The following is a 12,220-nucleotide window of genomic DNA, read 5'->3' as shown; positions in this document are numbered from 1 at the left end:
ATAGACACATGGATATATAAACATATATAGACACATGGATATATAAACATATAGACACATGGATATATAAACATATATAGACACATGGATAGATATATAAACATATAGACACATGGATATATAAACATATATAGACATATGGATATATAAACATATGTAGACACATGGATAGATATATAAACATATGTAGACACATGGATATATAAACATATATAGACACATGGATATATAAACATATATAGACACATGGATATATAAACATATGTAGACACATGGATATATATATAAACATATATAGACAGATGGATATATAAACATATATAGACACATGGATATATAAACATATATAGAGATATGGATATATAAACATATATAGACACATGGATATATAAACATATGTAGACACATGGATAGATATATAAACATATATAGACACATGGGTATATAAACATATATAGACACATGACATACAGACAGAGAGACAAACAGACAGTATTGGCAATGGCAATCTAGCAGAAAGAGAGGAAGAGAGGAGCTCAGTGCACCATGGGAAATCCCCCGATAGTCTAGGCCTATAGCAGCATAACTAAGGGATAGTTCAGGACTCACCTGATCCAGCCCTAACTATAAGCTTTATCAAAGAGGAATGTCTTAAGCCTACTCTTGAATGTGGTGAGGGTGTCTGCCTCCCGAACCACAACTGGAAGCTGGTTCCACAGGAGAGGAGCTTGGTAACTGAAGGCCCTGGCTCCTGTTCTACTTTTAGAGACTATAGGAACCACAAGTAGCCCAGCATTCAGAGAACGTAGTGTTCTAGAGGGGTAATAGGGTACTATGAGCTCTTTAAGATATGAAGGGGCCTGACCATGAAGAGCTTTATAGGTGAGGAGGAGGATTTTAAATTCTATTCTACATTTTACAGGGAGCCAGTGCAGAGAAGCTAGTACAGGAGAGATGTGATCTCTTTTTCTAGTTCCTGTCAGTACTCGTGCTGCAGCGTTCTGAATTAATTGGAGCGTTTTAATGGACTTATTGGGGCAACCTGATAATAAAGAGTTGCAGTAATCCAGCCTTGAAGTAACAAATGCATGGATTAGTTTTTCTGCATCTGTCTGTGATAGGATGTGTCTAATTTTTCTAATATTACGTAAATGAAAGAAGGCGGTCCTAGAGGTCTGCTTTATGTGGGAGTTAAATGACAAATCCTGATCAAAGATAACTCCAAGATTCCTGACAGTGGTGCTAGAGGCCAAGTTAATGCCATCTAGAGTGACTATATCTTTAGACAATGAGTCTCTAAGGTTTTTGGGGCCAAGAACAAGAATTTCGTTTTTTTCTGAGTTTAACATCAGAAAATTGCAGCTCATCCAGGATTTTATGTCCTTAAGACATGTTTGTAATTTAGATAAGTGATTAATTTCATTGGGTTTGATTGATAGATATAACTGTGTATCATCTGCATAACAGTGAAAGTTAATGGAGTGATTCCTAATAATGTTGCCTAAAGGGAGCATATATAAAGTAAATAGTATTGGTCCAAGTACAGAACCTTGTGGAACTCCATGACTAACTGTAGTATTTATTGAAGATTCATCATTAACATGTACAAACTGCGAGCGATCTGATAAATATGACTTAAACCAGCTTAGTGCAGTTCCTTTAATGCCAATTTGATGCTCACGTCTCCCCAAAAGAATATTATGGTCAATGGTGTCAAATGCAGCACTAAGATCTAATAATACAAGTACAGAGACAAGTCCATTGTCAGAAGCAATCAGAAGGTCATTATTAACTTTAACCAGAGCTGTCTCTGTGCTATGATGAACTCTAAATCCTGACTGAAAATCCTCAAATAAACTATTGTTATGTAGAAAGTCACACAACTCTTTGGCGACTACCTTCTCCAGAATCTTAGAGAGGAAGGGGGAGGTTAGAAATCGGTCTATAGTTGGCTAAAACCCCTGGGTCAAGAGTGGGCTTTTTTAAGAAGGGGTTTAATTACAGCTACTTTAAAGGACTGTGGTACATATCCTGATAATAAAGAAAGATTAATCATATCCAGTAAAGAAGTGCCAATTAAGGGAACAACTTCTTTAAGCAGCCTAGTTGGGATCGGGTCTAACAGACAGGTTGATGGCTTCGATGAAGAAATGATTGAAGTTAACTGATGAAGATCGATAGCAGAAAAACAGTCTAAATATATATCTAAGTTTACATTGACAGAAGTCCCTGAACTTGGAGAGCCACTGATAACTGTTGATGGCAGTTGGTGATTAATTTTTTCTCTAATAGTAATAATTTTATTATAGAAGAAGCTCATGAAGTCATTGCTACTTAAGTTTATGGGGATATGTGGCTCAATAGAGCTGTGACTCTCTGTCAGCCTGGCTACAGTGCTGAAGAGGAACCTAGGGTTATTCTTATTTTCTTCTATTAGTGCTGAGTAATAGGCTCCTCTGGCATTACGGAGGGCCTTTCTATAAGTCTTAAGATTATCTTACCAATTTGAGCGATATTCTGATAATTTGGAAGAGCGCCATTTCCTTTCAGATTTCCTAGCTATTTGTTTTAACTGGCGGGTTTGGTGGTTATACCAAGGTGCTAGTCTCCTATGTTTTAATAATTTCCTTTTTGTAGGAGTCTAATGTTGATCGTAGTGAGCCTGTAGCACTATCGACAAGATTATCAATTTCAGAGGGACTAAAGTTATTATAGGACTCTGTTAAATTCAGACATGGCATTGAATTAAACACTGAAGGAATCTCCTCCTTAAATTTAGCTACAGCACTGTCAGATAGACATCTGCTGTAGGACGTTTTGCCTAATGGCTTATAATCTAATAGTATGAATTCAAAAGTTATTAAATAATGGTCAGATAGAAAACAATTATGTGGGATGACTATTAAATGTTCAGTACCAATGCAATATGAAAGAAAAAGGTCAAGAGTGTGATTAAAACAATGAGTTGGTTTATTTACACTCTGACAGAAGCCAATTGAGTCTATTAATGATATAAATGCGTTACTAAGGCTGTCATTGTCAACATCGACATGAATATTAAAATCACGTACAATAATTACTTTATCTGATTTAAGGACTAAACTTGATAGAAACTCTGAAAATTCAGATATAAAATCAGAGTACGGTCCAGGAGCGCAGTACACTATAACAAATAGAACTGGCTGCAGTGTTTTCCAGTTTGGGTGAGAAAGACTAAGAACAAGGCTTTCAAATGAATTATAATTTAGTTTAGGTTTAGGGTCCATTAAAACGCTCGAATCATATATGGCTGCTACTCCACCTCCTCGGCCTGTGCCTCGAGGAATGTGAGTATTAATATGACTGGGGGGGTGGATTCATTTAGGCTAACATACTCCTCGTGGGACAACCAGGTCTCAGTAAGACAAAGTAAATCAATATCGTAATCTGATATTAATTCATTCACTAAAACAGCTTTAGAGGACAGAGACCTGATATTTAACAGCCCACATTTCATTCTCTTATTTTGTGCTACTGAGGAGCTGGTTTTAATTTTTATTAGATTTTTATGTTGAACTCCTCTTGTTTTTATTTCTTTAAATAATTTAGGTGGTTGGGGGACAGACACAGTCTCTATGGGGTTTTGGTTGGGTGACTGTTCTAAAGAAAGCGCAGAGAAGTGTGTAAGACAGCAGCTCTGCTTCCTGGTCCCAACTAAGTGTTTGTGTTATTTTGTCTACCCCCTTTATACCTAAAATAAAGGTAAAATAAATAATAAACTATATCGATGAGGCTGAATAACAGGAGTGCATGTTAGTACAAAACTACACAGTTTAATATTAATAAGAAATTATGTTCATAAAGTAAAATGTATTTTCCACAATATGTTTTAAAATCCATCATCAGCTCAGAATGTTTGTTTTATATATATATATAGTGCTTCTACTGTATCTTCACATAAAGATGGTCTTTATTGAGGTTATCAGATAATATCTATATATATATATAATAATATCTCTGTGTGCTTTTATATATATATATAATAATATCTCTGTGTGCTTTTATATATATAACGTTATATAATAATATCTCTGTGTGCTTTTATATATATATATAATAATATCTCTGTGTGCTTTTATATATATAACGTTATATAATAATATCTCTGTGTGCTTTTATATATATATATAATAATATCTCTGTGTGCTTTTATATATATATATAATAATATCTCTGTGTGCTTTTATATATATATATATAATAATATCTCTGTGTGCTTTTATATATATATATATAATAATATCTCTGTGTGCTTTTATATATATATATAATAATATCTCTGTGTGCTTTTATATATATATATAATAATATCTCTGTGAGTGGCTCCTACTGTTGAACCTCAAACACTCTGCTCAGGTTGGTATGGTACCTGTGCAGTAGAGGCTGTCCAGCGGCGCCAGTCAGATAAACTAAACTACAGTGTAAGAGAGTTGACATAAATACTGTACACATTATTAAAACATGTTAGAAAACTTTATACAACAAATCAGACGGAGACTGAACGTTTGATCAGAGCTTTTACAGTTGTATTTTATTATTTTACAGGCACAGGCACATGTAGAGACAGGCCTATGCGCTGCGGGGTCCTGATGTGTTCTTACTGAATGAACGGTTTGTTTGTTAGCCAGGCAGCTAACATACTAACCGTTAAATGTATTATTCTACTCAACAGACACTGATTTATTTTATGTCTTTTATTTTAAAGGGTTAAAGTTCATCATTTGTCAACAAAGCGGATTTATTTTATTTTAAATCTGCGTCACGAGCTGAAAGCGAAGCTAGGTAAGCTAACGTTAGCTAGCGGCTAACTGACAGTAATGCATTTCAAAGGTTTAATAACTTATTAACATAATAAAATACAGCTAACTGCTCCCTGTTGACTGTATTAACTACTGTTTACTGTTTACTGTTGACTGTATTAACTACTGTTTACTGTTTACTGTTGACTGTATTAACTACTGCTCCCTGTTGACTGTTTACTGTTTACTGTATTAACTACTGTTTACTGTATTACTGTATTACTGTTTACTGTATTACTGTTGACTGTTTACTGTATTACTGTTTACTGTTTACTGTATTACTGTTGACTGTATTACTGTTGACTGTTTACTGTATTACTGTTTACTGTATTACTGTTGACTGTTTACTGTTTACTGTTTACTGTATTCTCACAGGAGCTGTTAGAAGCTGCAGCCACTGAGGGAGGAGGAGTAACCATAGCAACAGGAGGTTGGAATATACTTCATTCATTACAAACAAACATTTTACTGCAGTAAAAGTACTCAATATGTTTCAATATTATCATTATTTACACTTTACATACATTTATGCTGTTTAATCTGCAATCTTTAGACGTCACTTCCGGTTTGAACACCTCCAGGCCTCAAGCTGATTCTTCTTCTGTGGTAAAATCATGGAACTGGCATACGTGTGTGAGTGGGAGAAACGTCCTAAGAGCACTCACTGTCCCTCCATCCCTCTGGTCTGCTCCTGGTCCTGCAGGAACCTTGTGGCCTTCACCACAGACCTGAAGAACGAGGACGACGACAAAGGTACACGGCTACAGACACAGCACAGACACAGCTACAGCACGGACACAGCTACAGCACGGACACAGCTACAGCACGGACACAGCTACAGCACAGACACACACAGCTACAGCACAGACACAGACACAGCTACAGCACAGACACAGCTACAGACACAGCTACAACACAGACACAGCTACAGACACAGCTACAGCACAGCTACAGACACAGACACAGCACAGACACAGCTACAGCACGGACACAGACACAGCTACAGCACAGACACAGCTACAGCACGGACACAGACACAGCTACAGCACAGACACAGCTACAGCACAGACACACACAGCTACAGCACAGACACACACAGCTACAGCACGGACACAGCTACAGACACAGCTACAGCAGAGACACAGCTACAGCACAGACACAGCTACAGCAGAGACACAGACACAGCTACAGACACAGCTAAAGCACAGACACAAACACAGCTACAGCACAGGTACAGCACAGACACAGCTACAGCACGGACACAACTACAGCAGAGACACAGATACAGCACAGACACAGACACAGCTACAGACACAGCTACAGACACAGCTACAGCACAGCTACAGACACAGCTACAGCACAGACACAAACACAGCTACAGCACAGACACAGCTACAGACACAGCTACAACACAGACACAGCTACAGACACAGCTACAGCACAGCTACAGCACAGCTACAGACACAGCTACAACACAGACACAGCTACAGCACAGCTACAGCACAGCTACAGACACAGCTACAACACAGACACAGCTACAAACACAGCTACAGCACAGCTACAGACACAGCACAGACACAGCTACAGCACGGACACAGACACAGCTACAGCACAGACACAGCTACAGCACGGACACAGACACAGCTACAGCACAGACACAGCTACAGCACAGACACACACAGCTACAGCACAGACACACACAGCTACAGCACGGACACAGCTACAGACACAGCTACAGACACAGCTACAGCAGAGACACAGCTACAGACACAGCTACAGACACAGCTACAGCAGAGACACAGCTACAGCACAGACACAGCTACAGCAGAGACACAGACACAGCTACAGACACAGCTACAGCACAGACACAAACACAGCTACAGCACAGGTACAGCACAGACACAGCTACAGCACGGACACAGCTACAGCAGAGACACAGATACAGCACAGACACAGCTACAGCACGAACACAGACACAGCTACAGCACAGACACAGACACAGCTACAGCACGGACACAGCTACAGACACAGCTACAGCAGAGACACAGCTACAGCACAGACACAGCTACAGCAGAGACACAGACACAGCTACAGACACAGCTACAGCACAGACACAAACACAGCTACAGCACAGACACAGACACAAACACAGCTACAGCACAGACACAGCTACAGACACAGCTACAGACACAGCTACAGCACAGCTACAGACACAGCTACAGCACAGACACAAACACAGCTACAGCACAGACACACACACAGACACAGCTACAGCACAGACGCAGCTACAGCACAGACACAGACACAGCACACACACACCTACAGCACACACACAGGCACAGCTACAGCACGGACGCAGCTACAGCACGGACGCAGCTACAGCACAGACACAGACACAGCGACAGCACGTACACAGACACAGCTACAGCACAGACACAGCTACAGCACAGACACAGACACAGCTACGACACAGACACAGCTACAGCACGGACACAGACACAGCTACAGCCTGGACACAGACACAGCTACAGCACAGACACAGCTACAGCACAGACACAGCTACAGCACAGACACACACAGCTACAGCACAGACACACACAGCTACAGCACGGACACAGCTACAGACACAGCTACAGCAGAGACACAGCTACAGCACAGACACAGCTACAGCAGAGACACAGACACAGCTACAGACACAGCTACAGCACAGACACAAACACAGCTACAGCACAGGTACAGCACGGACACAGCTACAGCACGGACACAGCTACAGCAGAGACACAGATACAGCACAGACACAGCTACAGCAGAGACACAGCTACAGCAGAGACACATACACAGCTACAGACACAGCTACAGCACGAACACAGACACAGCTACAGCACAGACACAGCTACAGCACGGACACAGCTACAGCAGAGACGCAGCTACAGCACAGACACAGCTACAGCAGAGACACAGACACAGCTACAGACACAGCTACAGCACAGACACAAACACAGCTACAGCACAGACACAGACACAGCTACAGCACAGACACAGACACAAACACAGCTACAGCACAGACACAGCTACAGCACAGACACAAACACAGCTACAGCACAGACACAGACACAGCTACAGCACAGACACACACAGACACAGCTACAGACACAGCTACAACACAGACACAGCTACAGACACAGCTACAGACACAGCTACAACACAGACACAGCTACAGCACAGACACAAACACAGCTACAGCACAGACACACACACAGACACAGCTACAGCACAGACGCAGCTACAGCACAGACGCAGCTACAACACAGACACAGCTACAGCACAGACACACCTACAGCACACACACAGCTACAGCACGAACACAGACACAGCTACATCACAGACGCAGCTACAGCACGGACGCGGACACAGCGACAGCACGGACACAGACACAGCTACAGCACAGACACAGACACAGCACAGACACAACTACAGCACGGACACAGCTACAGCACGGACACAGACACAGCTACAGCACAGACACAGACACAGCTACAGCACGGACACAGCTACAGACACAGCTACAGCAGAGACACAGCTACAGCACAGACACAGCTACAGCAGAGACACAGACACAGCTACAGCACAGACACAAACACAGCTACAGCACAGACACAGACACAAACACAGCTACAGCACAGACACAGCTACAGACACAGCTACAGCACAGCTACAGACACAGCTACAGCACAGACACAAACACAGCTACAGCACAGACACACACACAGACACAGCTACAGCACAGACGCAGCTACAGCACAGACACACCTACAGCACACACACACCTACAGCACACACACAGACACAGCTACAGCACGGACGCAGCTACAGCACGGACGCAGCTACAGCTACAACACAGACACAGCGACAGCACGTACACAGACACAGCTACAGCACAGACACAGCTACAGCACAGACACAGACACAGCTATGACACAGACACAGCTACAGCACAGACACAAACACAGCTACAGCACAGACACAGACACAGCTACAGCACAGACACACACAGACACAGCTACAGACACAGCTACAACACAGACACAGCTACAGACACAGCTACAGCACAGCTACAGACACAGCTACAACACAGACACAGCTACAGCACAGACACAAACACAGCTACAGCACAGACACACACACAGACACAGCTACAGCACAGACGCAGCTACAGCACAGACGCAGCTACAACACAGACACAGCTACAGCACAGACACACCTACAGCACACACACAGCTACAGCACGAACACAGACACAGCTACATCACAGACGCAGCTACAGCACGGACGCGGACACAGCGACAGCACGGACACAGACACAGCTACAGCACAGACACAGCTACAGCACAGACACAGCTACAGCACGGACACAGCTACAGCACGGACACAGACACAGCTACAGCACAGACACAGACACAGCTACAGCACAGACACAGCTACAGCAGAGACACAGACACAGATACAGTCCGAACACAGCTACAGCCCGAACACAGACACAGCTACAGCACAGACACAGCTACAGCACAGACACAGCTACAGCACAGGCACAGACACAGACACAGCTACAGCAGAGACACAGCTACAGCACAGACACAGCTACAGCAGAGACACAGCTACAGACACAGCTACAGCACAGACACAGCTACAGCACAGACACAGCTACAGCACAGACACAAACACAGCTACAGCACAGACACAAACACAGCTACAGCACAGACACACACATACACAGCTACAGACACAGCTACAGCACAGACACAGCTACAGCACAGCTACAGACACAGCTACAACACAGACACAGCTACAGCACAGACACAAACACAGCTATAGCACAGACACACACAGACACAGCTACAGCACAGACACACCTACAGCACACACACAGCTACAGCACAGACGCAGCTACAGCACAGACGCAGCTACAACACAGACGCAGCTACAGCACAGACACACCTACAGCACACACACAGCTACAGCACGAACACAGACGCAGCTACAGCACAGACGCAGCTACAGCACAGACGCAGCTACAGCACGGACGCTGCTACAGCACGGACGCAGACACACCTACAGCACGGACGCTGCTACAGCACGGACGCAGACACACCTACAGCACAGACACAGCTACAGCAGAGACACAGCTACAGCAGAGACACAGACACAGCTACAGCACAGACACAGCTACAGCACGGACACAGACACAGCTACAGCACGGACACAGACACAGCTACAGCACAGACACAACACAGACACAGCTACAGACACAGCTACAGCACAGACACAGCTACAGCACGGACACAGACACAGCTACAGCACGGACACAGACACAGCTACAGCACAGACACAACACAGACACAGCTACAGACACAGCTACAGCACAGCTACAGACACAGCTACAACACAGACACAGCTACAGCAGAGACACAGCTACAGCACAGACACAGCTACAGCAGAGACACAGACACAAACACAGCTACAGCACAGACACAGCTACAGCACAGACACAGCTACAGACACAGCTACAGCAGAGACACAGCTACAGCAGAGACACAGCTACAGCAGAGACACAGCTACAGCACAGACACAGCTACAGCACAGACACAAACACAGCTACAGCACAGACAGACACAGACACAGCTACAGCACAGACACAGCTACAGCACGGACACACACATACACAGCTACAGCACAGACACACACATACACAGCTACAGCACAGACACACACATACACAGCTACAGACACAGCTACAGCACAGACACAGCTACAGCACAGCTACAGACACAGCTACAACACAGACACAGCTACAGCACAGACACAAACACAGCTATAGCACAGACACACACAGACACAGCTACAGCACAGACACACCTACAGCACACACACAGCTACAGCACAGACGCAGCTACAGGCCAGCAGCTACAACACAGACGCAGCTACAGCACAGGCGCAGCTACAACACAGACGCAGCTACAGCACGACACACCTACAGCACACACACAGCTACAGCACGAACACAGACGCAGCTACAGCACAGACGCAGCTACAGCACAGACGCAGCTACAGCACGGACGCTGCTACAGCACGGACGCAGACACACCTACAGCACAGACACAGCGACAGCACGGACACAGACACAGCTACAGCACAGACACAGCTACAGCACAGACAGACACAGCTACAGCACGGACACAGCTACAGCACGGACACAGCTACAGCACGGACACAGCTACAGCAGAGACACAGCTACAGCAGAGACACAGACACAGCTACAGCACAGACACAGCTACAGCACGGACACAGACACAGCTACAGCACGGACACAGACACAGCTACAGCACAGACACAACACAGACACAGCTACAGACACAGCTACAGCACAGCTACAGACACAGCTACAACACAGACACAGCTACAGCAGAGACACAGCTACAGCACAGACACAGCTACAGCAGAGACACAGACACAAACACAGCTACAGCACAGACACAGCTACAGCACAGACACAGCTACAGCTACAGACACAGCTACAGCAGAGACACAGCTACAGCAGAGACACAGCTACAGCACAGACACAGCTACAGACACAGCTACAGCACAAACACAGCTACAGCACAGACACAAACACAGCTACAGCACAGACACAGACACAGCTACAGCACAGACAAAGCTACAGCACGGACACAGCTACAGCACGGACACAGCTACAGCACAGACACAGCTACAGCACAGACACACACAGCTACAGACACAGCTACAACACAGACACAGCTACAGACACAGCTACAGCACAGCTACAGACAGAGCTACAACACAGACACAGCTACAGCACCGACACAAACACAGCTACAGCACAGACACACACAGACACAGCTACAACACACGCACAGCTACAACACGAACGCAGACGCAGCTACAGCACGGACGCAGCTACAGCACGGACGCAGACACAGCGACAGCACGGACACTGACACAGCTACAGCACAGTCACAGCTACAGCACAGACAGACACAGCTACAGCAGAGACACAGCTACAGCACAGACACAGACACAGCTACAGCACAGACACAGCTACAGCAGAGACACAGACACAGCTACAGCAGAGACACAGCTACAGACACAGCACAGACACAAACACAGCTACAGCACAGACACAGCTACAGCACAGACAGACACAGCTACAGCACAGACGCAGCTACAGCACGGAAGCAGCTACAGCACAGGCAGCTACAGCACGGACACAGCTACAGCACGGACGCAGACACACCTACAGCACAGAGACAGCGACAGCACGGACACGGACACAGCTACAGCAGAGACACAGCTACAGCAGAGACACA

The 12,220-nt window shown here is 44.9% G+C and overlaps 1 protein-coding gene and 1 long non-coding RNA gene across 2 annotated transcripts; one reads left to right on the top strand and one right to left on the bottom strand.

The window, feature by feature from the left end:
• Positions 1-4,601: 4,601 nt before the first annotated feature.
• LOC127360592 (mediator of RNA polymerase II transcription subunit 16) lies at positions 4,602-5,591 on the top strand (the record flags this gene model as incomplete). The annotated part of the gene is given in 3 exon segments (XM_051395020.1): positions 4,602-4,821; positions 5,214-5,268; positions 5,392-5,591. A coding segment is annotated over 1 exon segment (139 nt), but the record flags the coding sequence as incomplete, so codon positions are not given.
• Positions 5,592-6,099: 508 nt separating this feature from the next.
• LOC127360593 (uncharacterized) lies at positions 6,100-8,788 on the bottom strand. Its single transcript, XR_007883828.1, has 3 exons — positions 8,649-8,788; positions 8,093-8,172; positions 6,100-6,230 (listed from the first exon to the last, which is right to left on the bottom strand). It is a non-coding gene; the product is annotated as an uncharacterized LOC127360593 (long non-coding RNA).
• Between the last annotated feature and the right edge of the window lie 3,432 nt (positions 8,789-12,220).

Source organism: Dicentrarchus labrax, unplaced genomic scaffold, assembly GCF_905237075.1.
Source record: "Dicentrarchus labrax unplaced genomic scaffold, dlabrax2021, whole genome shotgun sequence".
NCBI lineage: Eukaryota > Metazoa > Chordata > Actinopteri > Moronidae > Dicentrarchus > Dicentrarchus labrax.
The sequence above is the reverse complement of the archived record's forward strand: the minus strand, read 5'-3'. Positions and strand labels throughout refer to the sequence as shown.